This window comes from Cygnus olor, chromosome 12 (genome assembly GCF_009769625.2).
Source record: "Cygnus olor isolate bCygOlo1 chromosome 12, bCygOlo1.pri.v2, whole genome shotgun sequence".
NCBI lineage: Eukaryota > Metazoa > Chordata > Aves > Anseriformes > Anatidae > Cygnus > Cygnus olor.
Window position 1 is genome coordinate 17,693,763 of NC_049180.1, and position 25,349 is coordinate 17,719,111.

The window sequence follows — 25,349 nt, forward strand, 5'->3', positions numbered from 1 at the left end:
ATGCTCCTTTTTGAACTTCAATTAAGCAGATATTTGAAATTTATCATATGTTTAAGCACTGTGCAGAATCAGGATTTCTGTCAGAAGGGCAATTTTACATAGAACGAGGCTATTTATTGTGGTACCATCTGCATTTTCTTTCCTGAATTGGATGCTATGTTTGTATTTTAAAGATGTCCTACAGGGCATATTTTTCCACATAAGCGCATTTACATATTTGACTCTTTTTTTCCTCATCTCTTATTTGATAAGTGTGGGCTTGTTTTTTTCTTGGGTGGGTGGGTGGGTGGTTTTTTTTCTGGGGTGTTTTTTTTGGGGGGGGGAGGGAGGGTGGTCAGAAATCCACATGGACAAGTTTTCATTGATTTTGTAATTGCATTTACTGTTGAGCTCTTTCCTCTGCCTGCTTTGTGTTTGCGTGTGTAATACTGACATTTGGGTTTGCAAACCTGCCCTTGTGGCTGGAGCTGCATCGCTGCATCTTGTCTGCAGACAGCAGCCAGGCTGTTCGAAGCAGATAGGAAATTACATGTGTAATCAGTCAGCACTGAAGCAGTGAGCCAATTGGATGAGGAAGTCTGATTTAATCAAGACTTCTTCCTTCCTTTTTGTAAAACACAGAATGTGCCTGCTAGCAGCACACACAGACATATTTTTCTGCATTTTGAAAATGCAAAGCAGGCCTCTCATGACTTCGTACAGACTACCCACGCACCACAACTAAAATCTCCTTGGCAGTTCCCAGGTGAGTTTTCTGTGCACTTTGGCTTCTGCTGATACTTGTAATTCAGTCTGAGTGACATTTACTCTAATACAGAACAGCAGTGTCTGGCCAACGTAAAATTTTTGTCATTTATTGCAGGTTTCCTTATGTTGTTCTGGACTTTTTTTTATATGCAAAAATAAATAGTCACTTAGTTAAAAAAGTTTACAGTGACTTTTAGTTGGGAAAGTAAAAGTGTTATGAAGCATAGATAGTTTTCAATGCAGATACGTGAAGACTTGTATATTACACCATTCACTTCTGCATCACTCTATCTGCAAGTATGTTGTATTGCTCAGATAAATCATGTTTTAAAGTGATATTTTTATATGTATACACACAGATATTTATGTATATAAAGTTTATAGATATATAAAGATATATTTCTTGAATATAAATGCAATTTTGCTTATTAGGTTATGCCAACTCACAACCAAGGAAAACATCCTTATTTAAATTTGGCCATTTTCAGATGCCTCATTTAATCTGATATTGTAAAATTACATTCAAAAAAAATATTTGAAAGTTTACAGTCTTGGGATAAACTGTCACAAATATCAAAAGGGATAAGCAGATCGAAATAATCAGCTACTCTTACTGTTCAAAAAGGACATCTTGGAAAGTAATAGAAGAACAGTGAGAACTTTCACCTCTTAGTCCAAAGTTCAAAACTAAGGGCTTCTATGATGCTCTTCATAATGAGGAAGATGATGTGTATGTTCTTGTTTATCCAAGCCAGGCAAAGGAAAGGCTGCTGTTAGAGGAAAGCACTTCCATTATTTCCAGCGAGGAAAGTAATTGCTTTTCTTTTTACAGCCTTGTAGTTTGCCAGAAATCAATAGCTCTGCTGAAGGAGTTTCCTCACCTCTGTAACTGGCATTGCATAACTGTGTGGTAGACAAGTGGTGACAAAATGATCTGTAGTAACACCTCTGTCCTAAACCCCCTCATTACTTAATAACCTCTCCTTGGGCATTATTTCTACATTTAGAGCAGGGGGACTTGCACTTTTTTAGAGTAGGTTTTCATGTTATTTGATTTTCACCCATTGGATAAACTGTAAGCAACACTTCTCATGGTAACTAACTGAACACAGCACCCTGGCAAAGTTGTTAGGATGTTCTTAAAACTTTCTAAACTGCTGGTAGAATGCAATGATGTTAGAAGTACTTTTTTTTTTTTTTTTTTTTTAATAAAACGTAAATCTTAAGGAGACATTTATGTGGCAGAATAGCCAATCCAGTCTATGGAGTAGTAGATTGTTTTAAGCATTTTATAAGCACATGGCGAAATATCAGTCCTAGCAGAACAGACTTACAAATCTACTACAAGCACAGTATGTGGGCTAAAAGAAGTAAAGGAAGACTGCTTGTGCATAATAGTTAGAAACCTCGGTTTGCCTTCCACCTAGCCATTGTCAAACTCAGTTGTTATTCTCTCACAGTACAGTGACAAGTCTCTCTGGAGAGAACTTGAAACTGTGAAATAAAACAAAAATATTATGCTGTTTCAGATAGCGCCTTATTTTGCCTTATAGGCCAACGTAGTGATTAAGAACAGATGGCAAGTTCTGGAGTCTTGAGAATGGTAATTTCCAGCAGTATAAGAGAGCCAGGCTGCTAGTTATACTAATAATCTCCAAGATTTGAGTCCACATGAACTAATACTTGTGAGGTGTGGGGCAAAAAAAAAATATAATAAATAAATCAGATTTCAGGAGAAAAAATCAGCTCCCACTGAAGTTTATGGCAAAATTCTCATAGGTAACCATGGAGTTATGCACCTAATTCTATTTAACATAACTTACCATGGTTTTCATGTTTGATTTTACTCTGCCAAAGAATATCCAAACGCTTTCAGTGGTAATATTAATAAGAATAGTTCTTCATTGGTAACTATGTAGATATTTCAATTTATTACTTTAGTTTTCACGAAACTACCAGTGCCCTCATACATGTTCACAGAAAGCGATGAGCAAGCCAACGAAAAAGATAACCAGACTGGATCCTCTAAAGGCATGCTACTAAGAAATATCCTATTTTTTGTAATCTTTCAGTGACAGCTTTGCAATGGAAGAAGACACACACTGCACAGCAGAAAGGGGGCTGTTGGAAGCTGTGAGCAGGATTACTATGTTTTCTACCACTGCTTCTCCTGATGAAGAACAAAATCAACCTAAAGCTGAAATTTCTTGTCAAGTGAACAAAGAAAACCTGGAAAAAGATGGCCTCCAAGGTTGATGCTATCCTTTCACTTTATTTCTCATGTAGTTATTGACCACTTGTATAAAAACTTCACTTTATTTACTAGAATAGTCCAAATTTACATTGCCTACTCCACTGAAAATAACCCTTGATTAAACTTGTAGTAGTACTGTAGCAATAGCAAAACAGATGCACTTCTTGATACGCACACGTACAGTTTTCCTTCTAAATCTCTTGTACCTGAAATTTATTCCAAAATCAATTTATACACCCGGGACCAAAACAGTGCTTATCAGATGGCCTGTCCTGGGAGTGCTCTTTCTGTACATCACAAAATCTGAATTTTTTGGCAGTATCATCAAGGACACTAAGAACTTGATTGAAACTAATCTCAAGCAGTAGTTTCTCACATGCCCAATGAAGAAGCAGCATTGGACTTCTACTATCCCTAAGATTACTGTCACGTTATTAAAAAAAATGTTAAATATAACTCATAATATATACAATTTCATCAAGATTTTCAGCCTACAAAGCTGTCATAAACAGCACCTCTCTCAAGAAATAACATTTTACAGAGATTGAGCCAATCAGTATAGGCCTTGATAATTAGAACTGTATGACCAAACGATTAACAACATGTAAAAGTGGGGCTACTGATGGAGTACTACAGTGCCTTTACATTCCTGTTTCTGCATCAAGCTGTTATCCTCCCATTCACTTGTGGTCATTCGTTTCCATTGTCTGCATGTTGCAGGCTGACTTCAGCTGACTGTGTTGACAGAGACATTACTGACAGGAAATTGAGACTGCTGTGCCCACTATTCCATTTCCTTTATCCACTTTGTTAGGCTGTATGCCACTTGATGAAAACTGTTGTCGCTATATTTCAAAGACAGAAATCACCCTTTTGAAAAGCTTCATCAAATTCCCCTGTAAACAAACATTTCAACCAGCCAAGCTTCATTTTTACATATGCATATATGGTGGGGATTTTGTATGTATGTGACTGTTTGTGCGTGGAGGAAGGAAGGGAGGTGCACAAACAAATATCACTGTGGCATCACTTCAGCTACGAAAGAAAAGAGGATGTGACAATTCCTCCCTCAGCTAAGCTGGTTATCTGAGTTTCTTCTTTAAGGTTAGGGCATTCATGTTTCTCAGCTTTCACCTGTTACTGCACAGTCCCGATATTTGAATATGGTCAGTATTTCAATATGTCTGAATTTGCAGCTGCATTGTATTATCTCATCCTCTTAGCAAGGAAGAAAGCTGGAGAAGCATCTGATTCAAAAGACTGAGTCAGAGGGTTTTAGGCCTACTGGGTCTCAGCTGGGATGCTGAGGCCTACCTCCTGCTTGGACTGCACCTGAGGCTACAACCTAGACATACAATACTTCTTGTCAATATTTTTCCATAAGTTAAATTTATATTTTGCAGCCAACGTAGCGTCTTTCAAATTTCAGAGCGCAACAGCTTTCCTTAGAGAATCTGGAGCAGTCTTTATTAGCAGTGGGATCATTCTTTAGGTTTTGCTGTTATGGCAACAGAAATTCTAAGCTCTGCTTTCACAATAAATGTGTATAAGTTTTCTTTTCAAATGCAAAGGTTATAATCTGAAATATTAAATGTATTGGTTTTAGATTCTAGTGCATCCCTAAGTCCCAACTCTTCAATGACCACTAAGGAGCTTCAGGAATACTGGAGGAATGAAAAAAGCCAGTGCATACAGGTCAAACTCCTTTTTGAAATCCCATCAACCAGAATCGTAGAGCACCACTTATCTAAATATGTGGTAAGTGAAAAAATTAATATGTAAGAAGATCATTAATTTTTATTCACTCTACATGGGTCTGCACAGCACACAGCATGAAGGCCTCACCGATGGCCAAGTTCTGCAAGCTGTGATCATACTGAGTAGAGCCTGTTCTCGCTGTTCATAAGGGCATAGCTGGTGGTATCTGCCCCTAAAAAAAACACCTCTGATAATCAGTTCATAAAACCTGCAGCAGTGGGAAAGCAATATCAAGTCAATTAGTAGCTTGAGTATCCTTTACACCCAGAGGCTTGTCAACATTAAAGAAATTCGCACAAGTACAAAAATATCAATGCAGTTACACTTGCACTGAGCTAGACTGCTGTAACAGCTGCATTGTATTTATATAACCTCCACATCAGAGATTTATGTTAGCACAAGTGCAAAATTCTTTGATGTAGACAAAGTTTAAGACATCCTCCAGCTAGATCTCTTCCAGGATTGTTCCCCTTCCCTACCTAGGGCTCCATTAGATAGAATATTTCTGTCGCATTTTTAAGGTGAAGCATGAGTATGAGGGACAGGAACAAGAGAACAGGGTGGATTTTCATACCTTTTCTCACAGCACTGAGACTTAGGTGGTTTTTTTTTATTATTATTATTTCTGATTTTGCTCTCGGACTTCTGGAGGACTGATCCAGAGCAAGTCTTCTTCAGTACTCGTCAGTGAAATTCAGATAGGGTTGTTTTCCTCATTTGCAACAATCTCTGAGATCTGCAGATGAAAAATGCTAACAATCATACTGGTGACACTGGTACTGAATGATGCTGGGTGATGCAGCTCGGTAGAATTTAAAGCAGGTTCTAGAGATTGTCCAAATATTTTGTTGCACGCTATACGCACCTACTTCGATGCTACTGTCTTACACATCCTCAAGAGTATATAGGTTATTGAATAATTAAAGAATATTTTAGTACAGCTGTATGAGGGCAAGGTTATCAGTTGGTGTACGTGCAAGTAGTTAAACCTAGCTGTTAAGTCACAAGCCCAGGCAAAATGATTTACATTACAACAAAATTGAGCCAATTTGAATGACAGTTTAATTAAATGGTATTTCTTCCCTTTCTCATTCACACTCCACACACACACAAAAAGTACATGTAAATTATTCACTTAGCTGCCCTTGATAAAATGGTAACTTATGATTGCTTTGGATATGCATCAAGAGTATATACACTTTTCAGCAGGGAACAGGGCAAAATATAGCAAAATGTCACAGTGCTTACAAATGAAAAGAGATCAGAGGAGTCAGCTCAAATTTAGAAACCTTTCAAGAAGTGCCTGTAAAGATCATTTATGAAGATTAATACAGAGAATTTCCCTTTAAGGAAAATAAAGGAAGAAGATCAGAATGACACTAGTGCTAGTACTAGTTTGCACCCTTCTATACGAGCACAGAAAACAATTGGTGTGTGTAAAACTGCTCCAGCTCTTGTATAATTCAGTGGGAACAGGGGGAAGTTGAATGTGAACATCCAAAAGCCAACAAGGTCAACAGTCCGTGCCCTTAGCTGGTGCACAATGACACAGCGAAGCTGGCCTCAGTGGAGCTCCACTGGTTTACGCATATTAGGTATTTGGCCCTTCTTCAACATTATTGTGCTTGGATCAGGCCCAAAGGAGGCTGTATCCGTCCAACACAACTCTCAATTTTATTTTGCAGCTATTTTGCTAATATCACATTTATTATAGTCATTTTCTTTTTGAGGCCAGAAAAGAGCTGAGGAAGATGAACTCTTGAGTACTGTTAATGTGGGACAGCATTGCTGTTAGTGAAGGATTTTTGCTAACACAGATTTTTGTAGAAATGTCACTTTTTTGCATTATTTATACGCCAAGTAAGTTTGACCAACAGGACAATCATTTAGAGGGGAAAAGAGACTTTGGATTTGCTCCATCTTATTTTTGCATACACCAAATATTACTGCCAAATATTCCCTTTTCTTTCACAGCATTAATAATGCCCCCAAATCCTAGAAATGTCTGATACAAACATAATTTCTGTGTATTACCACCAATGTAAAATACATTAAGTTCAATATTAAGTCTGGGATATCCATTCAGTTCACTGACGATGATTGATTGCAGCAGCCATGGCTATTACAAGCAAGTATAGCTACAGAAATGCTCTGTAAGGCTCTGTAAGTGATTTTATGTGCTTCAGTCTGCTAGTTCGCCATTCTCAGCACTTTGCAGGATGGGGTCCATTAGTACTTTGTTTATCTACAACTCATTTACATGCAAAAGGCAAAGTATGGTGCCAAAGTCCAAAACAGCTGGAGGTGGGAATTATTACTTTGATGGCTACAGATCTCAAAGATCAGCCCTACACCGAGCATACTCTATAATCCTAGCCAGTGACTAATTTAGAAGCTGCACAGCAATCCCGAGGAGTATACAGGATTATATGCATGAAATTGGTGCAGGAAGGTTTCAGCTGGTGGAGTATGCAATCACAATCTTTTCAAAGCAGTAACAGACCCAAAATGTGGCTGCACTGGGGCTAGGATGGTCCTTTTCATTTTTGTTTTTCTGTTTTGTTGTGTTTAGATGTATAAAATCATAATTTTGCAGACAGGAAGCTTTGACAGCAACAAGTCTGTAATTGAACGGCGTTATTCAGATTTTGAGAAACTGCACAGAAATCTTCTGGAGGACTTTAGCGAAGAATTGGAAGATGTGACCTTTCCCAAAAAAGCCCTAACAGGGAACTTCACAGAAGAAATAATCAATGAGAGAAAATTAGCCTTTAAGGACTACCTGGGGCATCTATATTCTATGAAATATATCCGAAGATCAAAAAAATTTATTGACTTTTTAACAAAGCCAGAGCTTCAGGAAGCATACGGCTGCCTGCGAGGTGGCCACTACACCAAAGCTTTGGAAATCCTTTTAGAAGTCATTGGTCTGCAGGAGAGGCTGACAAGAGGCAACCCTGTCTCAATTGTCCCTACTCTCTGTGCTATCGTGGTGTGCCACAAGGACCTGGACAACCCAGCAAGTGCCTTTGAATATGGAGAAAAAGCTCTATCACGCCTTCGGGTGCATAACAGTCACAGGTATTATATTCCCCTGTTAGAAGCAATGATAACTTTGGCATATGAACTTGGCAAGGATTTTCTGTCTTTGCAAGAGAAACTGGAAGAATGGAAGGCAAAAAAAGATCCCATACGGGTTTTTTCCCTGAAAGAACTTGCAGTTCGGGAGTATGTACAATGAATACAAGAAATAATTTAATTGAATAGCAAAGTTGCCTGCTCCTTTTCCTGAACACAGTAACTTGAAAGAGTAATAACTAGAAATTACCTGTTAGGGTAACATAACTCTAAACTAGTAGAACAAATATATATGTGTCAACATTAGCATATGTTTGAAAATGTTATATTTACTCTACAGATTTGAGAAGCGCCTAAGCTTAAGACTTCTGGAAAGAAATTTGTAACTAAAAGTCGTTTATAATTTGCTTATTTTGACAGTATTTTGAACATAGCCCGCTTTGTATGTATGGATAGCTAGAATAGGAAAATACAATGAATAAAGCACTTAAGAATCTGCAGAATCAGAGGCATTGCTTGCTCTGGGGGAAATTACTTCCTTTCAAGAAGGAAAATATCTAAAGGACACATTTTCAGACACCAAATGTTTTTTACTCTTCCAGCTGAAGCCCAGTCAAACAACATTTTGCCATTTCTGAGAATGCTGAGGTTGGTCCTGTTCATACTGAAGTCACCTTCTTTGGGGGGAGGATCTGGGGGAAGGTTTGCAATCAACTCTGGTAGGAGTAAAAAATACAAGTGATGGTCATGCCATCAGAGGTGAGAGAACGTGCTTCATTTCCCTTTTGTAGCTGACACAGTTTTATGACTTGCATTGAAGGCATATTCTTGTTTGAGGCAATTTTTAAGAATAGCTGTGACCTGAGTAAAAAATTCATACCACATGCCACGTACAGATAGCAGAAAGGAACCACTGAAGGGTGCCGCTGAGGAGAACATCTGGCTAATATAATGGTAGCAGTTAATTCTGGTTATCAAGCTGTGAGACACATGATTAATGGCAATCTATCCTAAGCACATGCTTCTCTGTTGTCTTTCAGAGGTTTATGTAAATTGGACTTTGCCTTAGTTTTACAGCCTGGTACACCATACAACTATCATTTTGGTGGCTCTACAATATCATATCTAATTCTCTGATGGACCCAATCCACATATATGAATACCACACTTAGCTTGGCCCTAACACTCTTGTGAAAGCTCCCTAACAAATGGAAAAGCCTGTGTTTACCTGCTTCTGTCATTCTCAATGCTTTTCCCATACACTGATAATAATCTGATAAATTAATTGTTAGAAACATTGTAATTAACAGGTCATGCTAGCATGGGTCATTATTTTCTGCAGAATGTAGTCCGCTGAGTATTTCTAGGCCTGTGCTCCAGCTACAAATACTACATGCACCACAGCTGCATTGTTTATGAATTAGAAATAGCTGTATTAAGTTGCCTCCCAGACATATAAAAGAATCAGCCATTTGAAAATGCATTCAACCTGAAAAACATTACTGTGCATTGTTACAATGTGAACGGCTTGGAAAAAATACAGAATAATAGAAGGGTCTAGGGTGGAAAGTTAATATTTTAAGTAGGTATTACCAGCTAGGCATTAAACTCAAAATATGTGGATTATAATAACTGACATATAATTTTATTTTTTTCTAGTTATATTAAAAGTAAGAGAATTAAGAGTATTTAAGAGACTTAAGGACTAATCTTCCCACAACATACCATATTGCAGGACAGTCAAAATGGACCAACGGTAACACTTTCTTCTAGGATCACGTCTCAATCAGTGACAAAGCAGTGACAAAAGAAGCATGCCTGCAGCCTGCACCATGCTCAGGCAGCTTGGAGTTAAGGCAGAAAGGAAGCATGGCCATGATGCTGCTCCACCTCTACAGTAGTTTGTGGTGAAAGACCAGAACAATAGGGAAACAATTTCCCCCCTTTTGTTCCCTCCCCTCATTGTGTGCAGCATCCCAGACACAGTTGCCTTGGATTCTCCTCAGGTTCCTGTGAGGCTGCGTGTGAATAGCTAATTGTGTCTGCAGACCCTTGTCCTACAGTTGACTACAAGATTAGTGGGTCCATAAGTACATGCTGTCTGGCAAAGACAAGTACCAGGAAAGCAGCATATCAGAGAGATCTTCCTTAACCTTTACTTGTGGTGATGCTGTAACTTTCCATCTCTGAAGGATTAAGTGATCCAAAGCTGACCAATTTTTGTTGGCATGGCAGTGCACATTAAGAATATGAGGTGGTGCAATTTGGCAAAGAGAAAATTTTACATCATCTAAAATGCACTAAAATAAACTTTGCCAAAAAATACTATTTTGTTGGTATAAGCCAAATTCCTTCTGAGCATGCTTTTCCATATAATATATTAGCAAAGTTATATCAGCAAAATGCTCCTAGAACAAGTCACTTTGTCCCTATCCACCTAAAGACAGATGTTGTTCTCCTCTTTGTATTGTAGGGATAATGAACAAAAAAAATGCAGGAATGGCGCAAAGAAAGAGCAATGTGCCTGTTGTATAATTTCCCCATACTGAACTTTTTTAATGCAGAGCCTTTTCAGTGCATCTGGGGCAACCCCTTAGCCGCAGTCAGCTTTTTATCATTCCTTAGAGTCCACCTTCAGAGCAACCCAAGAAGAACACACCTTGCTTAAGGGCCTGATTGCAATTTCATCTGCACTGAGACTTCCAGGAAAGCAGCTCCATGTATGAATCCGCAGAGCCTACAGCATGTTAGCAAAGGGTCAAGCATAGCGTCTGTAAAATCAGCTTGTGATTTCATACAACAAAACAAAAATCTTCCCCAGCAATTCAACCTCCCCCAAAACATGTACATGTCCCCTTCCTACCAATACAGAGCCTACGACCTTCTGGTTTATCACTTCAGAGATGATATTGAAAATCCTCAAAAAGGAAAGCTAGTATGGCGATGGCAGCGAACAGGGACCCAAGGGACCTGGATTCCCCAGGCTTCATTTGAATTTTGCTCAAGTAACTTAACCTCTATTTCCTCATTCAGTACTTCCCCGCTAATGTTTCCTCAACCAGGTTTTCAGTGGTCACTGAACAAAGAAGCTGTGAAACTTGACCAAATACGTTAAGACTAATGTTTAACTTAGGAACATGCATTAAGATGGAGGCAATTTTGATTTATACAAGCCATTTCATTTCTTGAAGATATTCTTGGAACAGAAGAGAACTGAAGAGGCAGTAAATTGTCAAACCTGGATGATTATTGTTGATTGCATAGTTTCTTACTAATGCTGTCTTATTTTAGAATCAGACATTACTTTCCTTATACATTAGAGAAGGTACAAAAACCTCTATTTACCACAGTGAGGAGATGCTGCCTCATCAGGTCTGCAGGGAATCGGCCGGTTCTGATTTCAGAGCTGTGTACGCTCAAACTGGTCAGGCCTGCCAAAAGAATTCAGCTTTCATTTACTCACATTTCAAAAAGTCAAATTCTCCATTTTTTTTTTTTTCACTTAAGTAATGGTAATGGCACCTCTGTTCCAATAGTGACCCTTCTATCTTCTACTTGGAATGACAGCCTGAAAGGACCAGGTTCCCTCTGCAGGTACACGTGACAGTCTTCCACAATTAAAAACATGTAGCCAGGTAAGCAGGTGCCCTCTTCTATAAAGCTATGTTTCAGCTCTATTTTATCAGTATATTCCAATATATCATCATTACTATTTTACAGCTTGGGAAATGCTGGTACAAATGAGAAAAGTGAATTTCTCAAAGTCTCATACAGTGGTCTGGATTGTTTGGAGAGATAGTTAAGCATCACTGGCTTTACAGCTTTGCAAAACAGAGACACGTCACAGTTCTATGTTATTAAGTTCATTTTACATGGTCAACCACAACAAAGCTTTATTTTTGCCTGATATCAGATACATGAGACAATTGCGCACGATGTCTGTGGAAGGAAGAATACTTGAATAAATCTGTCACATACATTTGAAGAAGTAATAAATGGATACAGAAAATATTTGATCTGCTATTTCATGAAAATACCAAGAGAGAAAGCCTTGTGTAAGAGGCTTTTAGAATATATTAAAAATCTCTAGGCTTCAATATCATTTTTCGTGAGAAGGAACAGAAAAATATTTTCAAATACATTTTCCAGTTTTAAGCAATTCTTAGAACTGCATTATTTCTTTCCCCTGCTCCTGTACTCTAAGCTAGAAGAACCAGACAAGCACTACAGAGTACCATAGATACTAACAATCCAATATTATTCACTTTCCTCAACATTCAGCATACACAAACAGCACACAATACATCCGAGCTTTCCCATATGATCTTACTCTTCTTGTTGACACTTAGCTCTGAAGCATACAGAAGATAACAATCCAAGTATAAATTTACATTTTTTTTTCCAAAAGAAAAGGTCAAAAAAAAGAAGACAATGTCCAACCAACATCTGCCTAGCATGTTTAACAAACCACAGGCTGCATACACACAAACTAGAAGAAAATTTAAATAAAATCTGGGCAGATCATCTCCAAGAGTCTATGGAGAGTTGTACTACAATCTATTGAGCTTTGCCCCATTTCCATATCAATTATTATATCATTTGGGACATTAAGTAGATAATGCTGTTTACACAACTTTCTAAAATAACTAAAGAAGCCCATGAGGATGCCTAGTTACTTATGAAACATATGCAGACAAGATGCTCTCTGTGCAATGCAGCATCTTGTTTACAGGGAATCCTGTGATCTTTATCACATACTTGTTATTAACTGCTGTTATCTGCTGCATCACTGGAGGATAATATTTGCTCTCCTGAATCTTAATAAGGCTAAATATATTACTGAATTCAACAGATACATACAAGCAGCATGGGAGTCCAGTTCAGGACACAATCTAGAAAGGTTTTGTGCTGAGACAGCAGCTGAGCAAGTCAAATCAAGAATGTTTATTTTCTGATTAGATCAAAGGCAGGAGCAAGACGTGTTGAAAACCTAAACACAGTTGTAATGGTGTAAAATACTGAATGTCAACTCCCATCTGGATGAGGTGAGAATCCCAAAGAACCAACCTGTTTGCATTAAGATCACATTACAACACATGTTCATCACACTTCGTGAGTATATATTTGCTGTATATACAGATACACAAGGCACTAATTTCATGTCAGAGCAGTGAGAGTTGAGAGTAACTACACTAAAATTAAGTTATAATGTAATTGAGAGCGGAATAAGTTCTAATGTCTGTATAAACGTGCACAATCCATGTACATAGTGGATGGGTGGACAGACAGATGAATCAATGAGTGAATGGAGCAAATAGATTTGGGTGTTTTGATACTTAATACTTTCCAAATGTTTCAAGAAACTTATATAAAAGCTACTTTCACAAGGACCATGTGGTTATATATACATATGTAGCTTTAAATATACTACCTTCTTTTATTAGTAATACATCTGTAAATCTGTGACTATTCAGGCAAGGAAAAAAATAATGAAAAATAGACTGATGGACGAAACGTCATCTCTCTACCAACTAATCTCTCTGAACTAGTGTCATCTAAATATTATTTTTTCATTCTGGACACTGTTAGAGTAGACTCAAACCATGACACCTGAAAGGAAATCCTAAATAATTTTACTGAAAATGCAAAATTTAAATCCTAACGTTTTTCTTCATTTTTAGAATCTCTGAAAGATTTGCCTCCTCCCTGACAACTGGCTGCAGTGTCACTAGATGGAGCTGCAGCATTTGCAGGAGCTCAGGACCTCCTCAAGCTTAAGAGGATAGAAAATAAACTTTTTGTTTTAAACAAAAAGGATTGAACTATTTGAAATTTAAAAAAAAATACTCTGAAGTCTAACATTTAAATTTCAATACGATTAAACTAAATTTTATATATATATATATATATGTGTGTGTGTGTGTGAATTCCATTGTGAGTTCAGACTGTAGCACCTAGCTTTCTAGCTGTCCTTTAGGACAATTTAACATACCCCTTTATCAGCCAGCTCTATGAGCTGGCTAGAAAGCTGAAAGAGAAAATGTTCTTGCAGGCTTTTAGACCTGGTGAGTTCAAAGGCAGAGCCACTGCAGCGCCTCAGTTCCTACAGTACCTTTTCCTTCTGATCAAAAGGAACTAAGTAAAACTTGCAACTCTTAAAAGAACTATCAAATAATGGGGGGAGGGAAGTAAAAATAAATGAACCCATAATGCCCTCTGAACAGTATCGGGGAAAGTTTATTGACTCCATTTTAGATAGCTGCACTCCCACTGGGAAAATGAGCGCTGATCACATTTTCATCTGACTACTATCAAATATTTTAAAGCACCATTAATTTATTTTCATAAAGGCATAAATATTTCCCGAACACTATGAATACACACATTTCATTTTGAGCTTTGCCCCCTTGTTCATAACGCAGAAGGTGAAGGAAGACACGACGACTAAACTTGGATTGCAGTCACCTGTCATCTCTTCATCTATGCTTTAAGTAACAAAAATATTGGGGAAGTAGCTCCTGAAAAACACAGTAAGCCTGGCTAACATAGGCCCACAGTTCCCTGAGTTGTGTTCATAATTTTTTCAAGTTGCTGGGATAGCCTGGATTTGGAACCTAGCTTCTCCCCCCACTGCATGCAAGCTGCAGACCAGAGTTTGAAAGCAGTCTCCCCCTGCATCAAGACTTTTTTTCTCCAAAAGGCTTCTGCGGACGCTGCCAGCTTTCAAAAGTGCTTAGGAAACAGCATGAGGGAACTGGGCAGTCCAGCAGCAGTGAAAAGCAAGGAAGACTATGCCAAAATCTTTGAAAGAATACTCTCAGGAGGTGAAAACTTTGAAGGGGTTCTCCCCCCTTCCCATTCAGTTTCTTCCAGAAATTGTTGAAGGAAAAGAAGAGAGAGAGAGAGACAGAGAGAGAGAGAGAGAGAGACAGAGAGAGAGAGAGAGAGAGACAGAGAAGATGCAATCTCCAAAGATGAGACGTGGATTTGGTTGTTTCTGTCCCTGCACCTCACCACCAGAACGGCAGCTTAATGTGTGCTGAGTTAGCAGCAGGGGACTTCCATGGGGTCAGTAATAATATACAGTGCTTTTATAGTGCTTGCCATGTTCAGAACATTTTATAAATACCAGGCCAGATTAATCCAAGCTTTAAATCTGCATAAACCTTGGCAGAGGGGTCTGGTGCCCGTGAGATTATGAAGTCTGCCATGCAACTAAATTGTGATGATCAAAAGAGGAGGCTCAAAGAAGGCACAGCAAGAAAGAAAAGTGTGTTATTGGGGAATCATGAAGAGAAAAAAGAAATCTGGGAAGAAGCAAACAAATGGGTGGGCAAGGACAGCAGAGCTCAGTTGCATAACAGACGGCTGCATTCTTAGGGCTGATGTTGGCAAACTCTGGGAACGGAAGGGTATAAGTTTCTTCTCATCTCCTCTGGAGAACAAAGGATCATGACAATTTTTTAAGGTAAAACGTTATTTCAGGGAGAGTGACAGGAAAACGAAGGGGGTTTGGTTTATGCACTTATGTTTCTTTATCTTGAGGAGATAGCAGTGAGGCTACTTGGTTACAAGTAAACAAATAACGGTGTAAATTATACAGACTTCACAAGCAGTAGCAAACCCTACTGAATTGTTCCTTGATTAATATGTTCATCTGACTGGTCCACATAGCAACTGTAAGAAGCTTCATTTTTACTGTATCTTCAGAATGTATTTTAAATATTATATTTTAAATGTATTTAAAATTATGATTTGCCTGCTGTGAGGTAGCTTAATGATAACTGACCTAATTTGCCATATAAATCTCTTGTATAGGGAAGTAATTCATTTCCCTTTGGGAAGATGATGCGCTCTCAAACAGCCTTCATCTGCTGCTGCCTCCCCAGACCCTTCAATCCCTAAGTTAAGAGGCAGATAATGAAGCCAGTGCAAGTGAGATCCTTTTATCTGATCTCAGCATGTTCTCCCTATTTCTCCCACCCTGTAAGCATGCCATTGACACTAACAATAAAGAAGATGAGGGAGCAGTAAACACAGTAAAAACCCAAACAAGTAGAATGCCGAGACAAAGAACAATTATACAGCTAACCACTGCCAGAGGAAGCACATGGAAGAGCTCAGCAGATTGTTTGTACGTCAGTCCAGAGGTCCAATCTTTCTGCTGGATGTCTGGATGTATTTATAGCTGCTATTCTGCATCGCATTCACAATGTCACCACACAGCTTAATAGACCTTCTTTCTGCCTCACACACTGCAATTATATTTGGAACAAAATCGTGTCTGGATTTACTAGCTATGGAAGAGCCTCCAAATTGGAAACAAAGCACTTGAGAAACCATCTCTCACCTCTGTGTTGCTACATCAGAAAATCGATTCAGAATACTGTAAGGGATTGGCTGCAGCAGCACAGGCTCCAGAGACGCCCTTAACTTCCTAATATTGTTGGTCTTTCCTTAGACACAGATGGGATTTATTCACAGAACGCTGCAGCCTGAATGTACATCCTTCTCCACATTTTGTCTTCATAGTCTGGTATAATTCTTAATTTCGGAAAAGCACATGTAGCCTTAGAGAGCTAAAAATCTCAGCCTAAGATCAAGTTTTCAGACGTGCAATGCTTGCTGTCCTTGCAGTACAGCTGAGCAGCACCCTGCAGTAAATTTTCAGCTACACACTGAGGATGTTAAGTGCTAGAAGACATCTCTGCAGAACCACAGAAAACACGTCTTACTTGCATAATCTCTCTCTAATCGTTGCTAAACGGTTACAGGCGCTTATGTCTCCTTGCACAGTTGTACTTACAAATCTGACTTTTCTCTCCAGATTTTGTTGTTGTTGTTACAAACGCCAGACTTCAAGCACTGTCTTTCCTAACCATGTGGTTATAAAATTTCTCTTCCCTTTGTCCACTGCTATTTAAGCCCTTCCTACCTGATGTAGATGACCTTCAGCCATCCGCCCTGGCTGCTGTGATTCAAGGTTGCCACATATCTGATGGGCTTTCTCTCACTGCTCTGGAAATAGCAGGGGCAAGCCATTGGGTTGGGACTTCCACCAGCCTGATTATCCACTTTGGTACCAGCAGATCTTACACACACGCACAACCATCAGTAAGAGCACTGGACTACCTTCAGTTCCCTCCTGACTAGTTCAGATCTCTAAGGTCCGGTTAAGGCAACATCCTCTCCTAATTTCCTTAGCAAGCTTAATGCATTGTCAGGCCCTACAGTTCACTTCCATAGAGGAGAGATAGTGGTGATCAAACTGCTACCTAAGCCTTTTTTTTTTTTTTTTTTTAATTTAGAAGAAAAGGATTAAAAGAAAGTTTTATAACAATGAAAAAGGCTATATGCTAGTCTGTTGTTAGGGTGTTGGGTTTTTTTCCATTAAGATCACTAGATCTGAGGAAGGACCTAATTTTTTTAGCCTCCTTCCTCAACACATCACCCTGAATCAGCCTGTCCCTCCTGACAACTTCTGGCAACAGTCTTTTTTCTTTTTTAATCCTGAGAAAGCAGCCAGTGTTTGCTTCATCTCCAAGCCCCTTGCTCTGGCAAAAAAAAAAAAATCCACAATTCTGGTCCCTCAAATCTACTTATTTATTCTTCCTCCTGTCTTCCTAGTGCATGACTGTGACTGAGGCCAGATATCATGAGGAATTGTGTGGCTTTCTTGTTTGCTTACCAGAAGCAGCAAACATTAGAACAACGTGTATATACACGGGGATCTGATAACCCAGCCATGTATTACTTCACCTGCGACCTCCAGGTCATTTGCAGCAGCCACACAATTCGTTCTGGTCAGCGTTGTTACAACAGTATGTCGCACTAACTGGAGCATCACACTCCAAGCCTGCTATAAAGGAAAATACTGAATTAGATCCTTCTCTGTTACTCTGGTGTCCCTCTGCCTGCTTTAACTTTGAACTGAATGCATATATTTCTACCTTCTATTTACCATTTATTGAAATGAATCTTTTAGGAATTTGTATGTAGTTCAGAGCTAATTTTAGCTTGATCAGAAAGTGCTCTGGGGATGCTTGCATGGAAGGTGCTATAGAAGTGTACTACATTGCATCGTATCCAAATCAAATTCAACACAGTTAAAAATCAACTATTGTAGCAAAGAACACTGCAGGGACAGGATAGCACAGAGTCTGTGCTGGAAGAAAATAGCTAAATAATTTTGGTCTCTGTATTTTTACAGTTTAAGGCAAGGGCCTTCATGTGCAACTCAAATCTGATACTTTGAGATAGGAGCTGATCACAAAGGGATTTATAAGCAGTGGATAACTGAGCTCCAGCCATACAGAAAAGCACTAGTAGACCTAGACTACAGAATGCTTAATAGCTGTGGGTAGGAGAGTATTCTCTTTTCTCCCTGCCCTGTTGGTAATAATGCAAGGGACATGATGAGGGCAACACGCTAGGTGAATCAATGCTCAGAACCACTGAGAAAAATCTTATTTTCCATAGAATGAAGAAGTAACGGCACTCTGAGGTCAGAGTTAGGCAGTCAGGTGTACATGGATAATTGCAAGCATTGCAGTTCCTATATGCAGTCTTCACAAACACATTGATTCACTACAGAATGCCTCCAAAAGAAAAGGAATTCTTAAGATTTTTCAACATTCTCCCATAGGAGCAGGGTGTTTTTTTCTTTTTTTTTTTTCCCTCAATCTATTGTTCCACTGTTACATCCTTATTTTTATTTTCAACAATTTTCATTGAATCACAGAATTACTTTCTGACATAGCTCACCTTTTAGAGATACTTTCTAATTGATCTAACCCATCTATTCTACCTAAGAACTCCTTTGCCTGTTTTCTTTTAAAAAGAAAAAAACAAATCAAAAAACCTAGGATGCATGTAAAATGTAGCATCATTAACAATTCTTTAATATATACAAGCAAATCTGGCAACTTTAAACCACGTTACCTCTTTGAAACATGCCACAGACTGTCTTTTCCACTTTCTACTTAGTGAATCTTCATAAGGTTTTTAATACTCTTTCTACTTTTGCCATGATCAAAGGAATTGCTCTCCGTTTGCTTGTTCCTCTGATAAGTGATAAAAGATGTCAGTGAGACTAATGAGAACTGCCTCCAGCTTCCTTCATAAAGCCCTGTAGAAAAGAAATCACAATGCATCGTCAGACCTGCTAGTCTTTTAGGAAATAAAGTGTGGAAAAATACTAGGCACAAAGACAACGGGGATGGGAGTGGGGGAGGAGGGGAAAAAAACCTTTTACAGAAGAAACAAAACAGGATGATGATGAGTAAGTAGAAATATTACTCCCACAAATAACCTGTATTGGGGTAAATCCTGAAACAACTGTATCCTTAAACCGCATGTGAAAATGTGGAGCTCCAGTGCTTTGTGAAATACTATTTGCTTTCTCCCCCCCCGTCCCCCATGTCACATATGCTGAAAAGATAATGGGTGTTAAAATCAGAATCCAAACCCAGATTAGGCCTTTACCCTTCAGTGCTGAATGACAGTTTACATTACTTTTTTCAGGATCTGCCAGAACAAAACTCTCTTCAACTTCAAAGTGAATTTTGCTTGCTAGAGCAAAGACCCTCAATTCTAGTGAGACCCGAGGACAGTTAGCACATCCTCAGGCCCTAAAACCACGGATATGTTTCCATTTCCTCACACTGAAAGCAACTGGAATAAACCCAATGTATCAAGTGCAGCACGTGTGTGTCAAAAAACAGTCCCAAACAAGCGGCAGGATTTTAATTCACGCCATGAATTGCTGTTCAACCTGGGTGAATTTCTCTGCCAGTTGCTGTTTCTAGTTTGGTTCTGCAGATTTGCAGACCAGTATCTCATCAGTGGGGGCTGCTCATGTGTGTTTCTTCCAACCCAGATAATGGTCAAGTGCAAATAGTTCGGTATCTTGCTGAGGTAGAACAGGCAGTCTCAGTTTGTTGAATTAAGCAGCAAAACCAAACAACTGTGCAAATCAAAAAATATGCTCATTCCTTGCATAGCCTCCTCCCAACAGTATCGCGCACACATCCTTTGCCACCTCCTCCACGACAGGCCTCTAAAGAACATGCTCTTCTTTTTTAGGCTGATGTGGACATACCAAAAGGCAGTAGAACTGTGATTTTTTCACATGGATAACCCGTGCTATCACATATGCTTAGTCAATTGCATATTAAACCCTGTTGAGCTAGACCTGTGGGTTGAGTTTTATTTCAGTTCTCTGAAGGCTCAAAAGAGCACAGCCTGATAAAGAATTACAACCTTTAAGTCAAGCAAGCAGAAAACTCTGACTTATTTTTGCTTTGTTTTACATTGATACTTCAGTTATTTTCCTAAAGAGAAGATGACTGTCTCAGGTTGGTACCTATTAAAATATGTTAATTTATGAGCAACTATAGCCATCTTCTGTCTGCATATGTAGTTTTCCAAGGATAAGCATTTATTAAAGCAATCACAGAATGTAAAAAAACTGCAGAAATGTGTATCAGTAGTTAGAATAAATACAAATTACTGTAGGTGTTCTCAAGGGGAAAATGTAAAGTTACCCAAATATATTTGACATTTAAAAGTAATTATTTTAATCAGTAAAGAAATGCTTATTAAAGCATCTTGCAATGGTTGTTTCTGGCTATCATGTCATTCGAGTTTTTAAAACTACTAGGTCTTATCTTACACCTCATTTTTAACCAGAGGTGATAGAGGAAAAGCAGGCAACCTGCTTTTTTTAGTGCTCTGAGTGCCAGATATGACAAAATAGATATATTTCATTCCAAAGAAAAATTTTTATATTTGTCTTTTAGGAAAATAACTGAAGGATATACAGTAAAGACAAACAGCTCCAGATTTTCTCTGTTTACTTTAGTCACTGAATGAAATTAAGAGAATAAATGGAAACTATAGAACTATTTTCTCTGCACCATTAACGAAGAGTGATTCACTGGTCCAATGTGAAAACTGACAGCAAACCACATTTTTTGATTTTTTTTCCTTTAAACATTGAATGATTAAATACATCAGAATAAATTGGACTTAATATAGGTTTAAAACTTAATTTTAAATGGTTTTACTCAAGAAAGATTTTTTTAAGCCTAAATTAAAAATCCAATTTATTTTTAAGTCATTGATTTTTATCCATCCTGCTGTTCCTCTTCATTAAGGGAAGAATGACTCTGATGCCTCAACAGAACAGAAACTCTGATCTTTCTCCAGGAGCTCCGTTTCCTCCTTTATACTAATATTAAATATGAAGGGCCTACAGAATCTTAAATAAGAAAAAGAGATGTGTTTCTAGGCTGGATAGGGGAGGGATTAAGCCAGGGATGTAGCCTAGGGGAGGGTGGAGATGCATAAACAGAGACACCCCAGGGCAGCTTCTGTTGCCATTACCTTCACTGGGCTGAACCAAATTAGTACCAGTTAACACCAGCCTTGAATTTGGTCCATACCTCAAAGTCACACTCACACATGATCTTAAGGCTGTGTTCCTCTTGTAAAATAGTACAATTTTTGGTGACTTAAATATAGCTACAAGGTTAATCACAAAAAAAAAAAAAAACACAGAAGTTGCTTTTGGTTTTGATTCTATACAGATTACTGTCATCTTCTGAGAAAGAGTCAGAATGCACTAGTGTCAGAATGAACTGACGTTTGAATTAAATTCACTCATGATCACATTCACTGGAAGAATCATTCGTTGGAAGATGCGCAGTTCTGTGCTCATTATTTCAAGCTCACAAATGCTATCCTTGCAGCTTTCCTTCACGCAGAATACCTACAATGAAACCAGTGCTTCTTATATTCAAAACAACAAATCTTGTGTTTTCCCATGTGAACTGCCCATTTCATGCATTTACTAATGAAACATTATGGTCTCCAGAGCAGCAGGCCATATTTTTGACCCATTTTTACAAATCTCGAAGTTAAAGATTGGTGAGGACATTTAGCATCTGCCAAAAGAGCTTGAAACTCACAACATAATTTCAGCAACACAAGCTGATTCAACCAACCAGTCCTGCTCCAGATCAAAATTTCTCAGAGATTCCAAAGGTGACTGCCTGTACGTGAGTTAGTGATGACTTTGAGGTCTGTAGCCTCCAGAGGCTGAAACTGAAAGGTCTAAACTGCTGAAAACAAAAACAAAAAAAAAAGGTTCTTCATCCATCTTTAAGATAGTGGAAAAAAAATACAGATTCCCTTTTAGGGCCACCTCAGGAAGATACAATTTTTCACTTGATATTTAGCTCTATTTCATTTGTCAAAACTTTCAAGGGCATATCAAGAGAGCCTTGATGTTGTTTGATCAAAATGTATGTATAATTTCCATACCTACACAGCAAAACTGACTGTCAGAGATGCATTGGGGAGGAAAGAAACTGCAAACTGAGAAAGGAAATTGCAATAGGAATAGTGTTCTTCAGAGAATGAAGAGAGGAGGCTATTGAAATGCAGTGCTACCTCAGCACTCAGATAGACAGCTAAGTGCTTTCGGATGCCCACTTTTGTGTTTGTCCCCCAACTTACACCTCCTCCAGATTTCAACAGCTCCGTTAGTTACAGCCTGCAATATTCAGAAATAAGCTTTTTTTTTGTGTGTTTTTTTTTTTTTTTTTAAAAAAGCTTCATTTCTGAAAAAAGAAAAAACAAAACCTTCAATATCTGTTAGCTGAGATCACTGCTTTATTCTGTGCTGGCTAAACTGCAGCCTGCATTTTGGTATTCCAGTTCCCATCTATCAGAACTCTTTCCCAAGTGAGCAGTTTCCCTGTGCAACTACCAAGAGAGCAGTAGTCTCCTGGCTACCTCGTCTATCCACCTTCCACTGGGTGGAAGCATATGAGAAACTGCAATAGATTTTTTTTTTAAAAAGGAGCTTATGCAAAAATAGATGAAAGAAGAAATGAAAGAAAGAGAGGATAAAGACAAGAGAAAAGAAAAGTAGTCAAATCTAGAGCGGTTTAAAATCATGAGGGAAGAGAGGAGGGATTTAGAAGAATAAAAAGTGCTGACATAGGATTGAAATTTATCAAATGAAGTGCAAAGGGAAAAAAAGAAAAATAGGACGGCAGTTATAGAAATATCCAAAATAAACAAGTCGGGAAAAATAAGAAAATAAAGGAGGAGAATATCTTAAGATCCAGTCATCTCAGTTATTCTAGAAGAAAGCCAGACGGAAACCTGGAATGGCTTTCTCAAAGTTGCACCGTGAACAAAAGAGGTTATGTTGACCTTTACTCATTTTCAGCAAGAAAATTATTCTTTTCATTTTACTTTTCTTCAAAAAAAAATTTAACTGGAAATTTCCTACTCCCCACAGGCTGCAAGGATTTTCTACTTGAAAATGAAATTAAGTTAGAAGTGTACTGCGGGTCCATGTCCAAATATTTTAGACAGCTTTAAGAACACCACAGAATTTCCTTTGTCAAAAGAAAACAAAATTTCACAGGTTTGCTCAGAAATTGTTCAAAGTTTATAGGGAGAGAAAGCTGTTTCTGTTATCTTCACATGGGCAATCTAAAAGCAGCTGAACGGCCACATTTCAAGTCTGGCAGAAATTAGGTCCTACATGTCTGTACTATCTACCTAGCACATTTTTGTTATCCTTCATTCAGGTAACAGCTCCTTCCTTCAGTAATTTCCGTGCAGACCATTCTAAAAAGCTATTCCAGAAACTACATTAAACAAAAACACGTTGAGGAATTGCTGCAGTGACATCTATTAGTGTTTTTCCAGGGGAATCAGTTGGTTTGAATTTTGCTGTATTACTTCTGGGAAACATCTAGGCCAGAGCACCTCTTTATACTTGACCATTTATTCTGGTATTTCTTTCACTTAATAGGCTTTTCAGTTTGCATAAAATACTAGGGATTTGTGTGTGTTGTTTTCAGGATATAGATGCAAGGAGTTCATGGAAATAGAAATACCAGTGAGGGCTTATAGCAGGAATGCCATAGAAATGATCATTCTTGTGATAAGTTCTATTTCAGGGCTGTTAACCAGACCTCTTGTAATAAACTTAGGATTTCATAAACAGGAAACCTCAGGAAAATTCATCTGAATGAACTGACATTGTGAGTTACTGTTCCCAAGTGCCTTCACACAGACACACACTTAGGGGTTTAACATGCCACTGTGCAGTACAGTTTGGGGATGTCCAGAATATGGCTGAGAGATACCACAACTTCTGAAGTCACCATTTTTTAACAACATAATTCAAATGTTGTTCATACATAATATGAACATAATTCAAATGTGATGACTTGCACTGTTCTTAGCATTTTCAACACTTCAGTTTCACTCATTTTTAAATATTTCTATGAAGACTTGTCCTTGAGAGACCCAAAGTAATGAAGTAAAGTGATAGTTTTGCTTAGTGCTGCATGGCATTGAGGAGTAAGGCTCAATTATTGTAAAAATCGGGAATTCAAGATCTGGAAGGCGGAATCCTTATCCCTTCTCTCCCCAAAATGAAGACCAGAGAAAATATCATCTGGTTTACAGCTGCATTGCAGACACACGGATATACATCACAACTGCCACCATGGACACGGAATATTTCAGGACATTATCAGTTGTATCTGTTTGTGGATCCACTGAACTTATATAAGGTCTCCTTTTCTGTTCAGCCTCTACAACTTGCCAATTTCGAATACTATTTTAGCAACCTGAATGCTAGAACTGCACACTACCATCCTGTACAGCCCCCACAGCCTTCTTTCATTTCCCCACTGGACTACTTACATCACACATGCAGTTGCTTCTCCCCTGTGCTACCCAAACTCCTTCCACAGTGCTTGTGTTCACAATACCACTCTTAATCATCAGGCACAGATCCCTGTTACTTGACTGAAAACTTTGCATTTGGTTATATCACAGACTATTCCATTCTGGTGCCAATCCTACTTTGCAGTCCAAGTCACCTGGAAGGACAGGTTTGCTCTCGGTTGGCATTCAACCATCAGCAGTGTCATAGCAGTGATGCTACAGTGAGAAATGCTGATTAATGACAGGCTTCAGATGGATATACAACATTCCTGGAAATACTGTTTTTTGATGAAAAACACTTTTTAAGAGCTATTGTAAGACAAATCAATTCAGTTATTACTTAATGTTTTCCATACCAACAAAGTATAATGTTCTTATGTAATAGTCACAAGATTTACAGAAGCCTCAATATAGTCTTTACTTGGTTAATTAACCAAACTTCATTTGCTCAAAGACTAAAGTTAGACTTGTTTGAAAAGACTGGTTTTCCACATTGATTGGCACTGATGTTACTCTCACCATTACTATTATTTTGTTAAAGAAATATTTGGCTATCAATTTTAGCAGCTTGACACAATCACTAAAAACGTAAGAATTAGTTACATCACTAATTTTTCAGCTCATGTGGGAGCCTGGTCACTTCTTAAGAGTTAAGAATCTTGGTAAAAATGAGAATATTTTATAACCACCAGAACCTCTCACCAACTTATAAATCACAGCGTCTTGACAGAGTGCAACTGAATCCAAAAGA

The 25,349-nt window shown here is 38.3% G+C and overlaps 2 protein-coding genes across 13 annotated transcripts in view; one reads left to right on the forward strand and one right to left on the reverse strand.

The window, feature by feature from the left end:
* The first annotated feature begins 491 nt into the window (after positions 1–491).
* Positions 492–8,337, forward strand: SNX20 (sorting nexin 20). 2 transcript variants are annotated; one of them, XM_040570913.1, is made up of 4 exons: positions 492–745; positions 2,820–2,998; positions 4,608–4,759; positions 7,356–8,337. In XM_040570913.1, exons 2-4 carry the CDS (start codon positions 2,833–2,835, stop codon positions 7,998–8,000), a joined length of 963 nt encoding a protein of 320 aa, XP_040426847.1. In that variant the 5' UTR covers positions 492–745; positions 2,820–2,832; the 3' UTR covers positions 8,001–8,337. The 2 variants fall into 2 exon arrangements, with proteins under 2 accessions (XP_040426847.1, XP_040426845.1); XM_040570911.1 differs by having other exon boundaries at positions 582–745; positions 7,332–8,337.
* LOC121076528 overlaps positions 1,172–25,349 on the reverse strand; it is a 57,492-nt gene continuing 33,314 nt past the window's right edge. For 5 of the 11 annotated variants that reach the window (XR_005823554.1, XR_005823561.1, XR_005823560.1 and 2 more), the window contains 3 exons: positions 18,779–18,965; positions 17,526–17,696; positions 8,330–11,268 (listed from right to left, as the gene is read on the reverse strand). Coding sequence is in view for 1 of the 11 variants with exons in the window: in XM_040570915.1 (XP_040426849.1) it covers positions 18,820–18,965 (146 nt within the window). In the remaining 10 variants the exon portion in view is untranslated. Of the gene's footprint in view, positions 1,518–1,551; positions 1,651–4,773; positions 5,496–8,329; positions 11,269–17,199; positions 17,697–18,778; positions 18,966–25,349 lie in introns of those variants that run through there. The other 6 variants (XR_005823559.1, XR_005823556.1, XR_005823557.1 and 3 more) reach the window with 6 other exon arrangements.

What these genes read in the sequence shown, in the direction of transcription:
- SNX20 (XM_040570911.1), top strand. Translation starts at nt 2,833, where the DNA reads ATGGAAGAAGACACACACTGCACAGCAGAAAGGGGGCTGTTGGAAGCT. An exon ending in GGAAAAAGATGGCCTCCAAG is followed by an intron (nt 2,999 to 4,607) that starts GTTGATGCTATC and finishes TATTGGTTTTAG; the next exon opens with ATTCTAGTGCATCCCTAAGT. An exon ending in ACCACTTATCTAAATATGTG is followed by an intron (nt 4,760 to 7,331) that starts GTAAGTGAAAAA and finishes TGTTGTGTTTAG; the next exon opens with ATGTATAAAATCATAATTTT.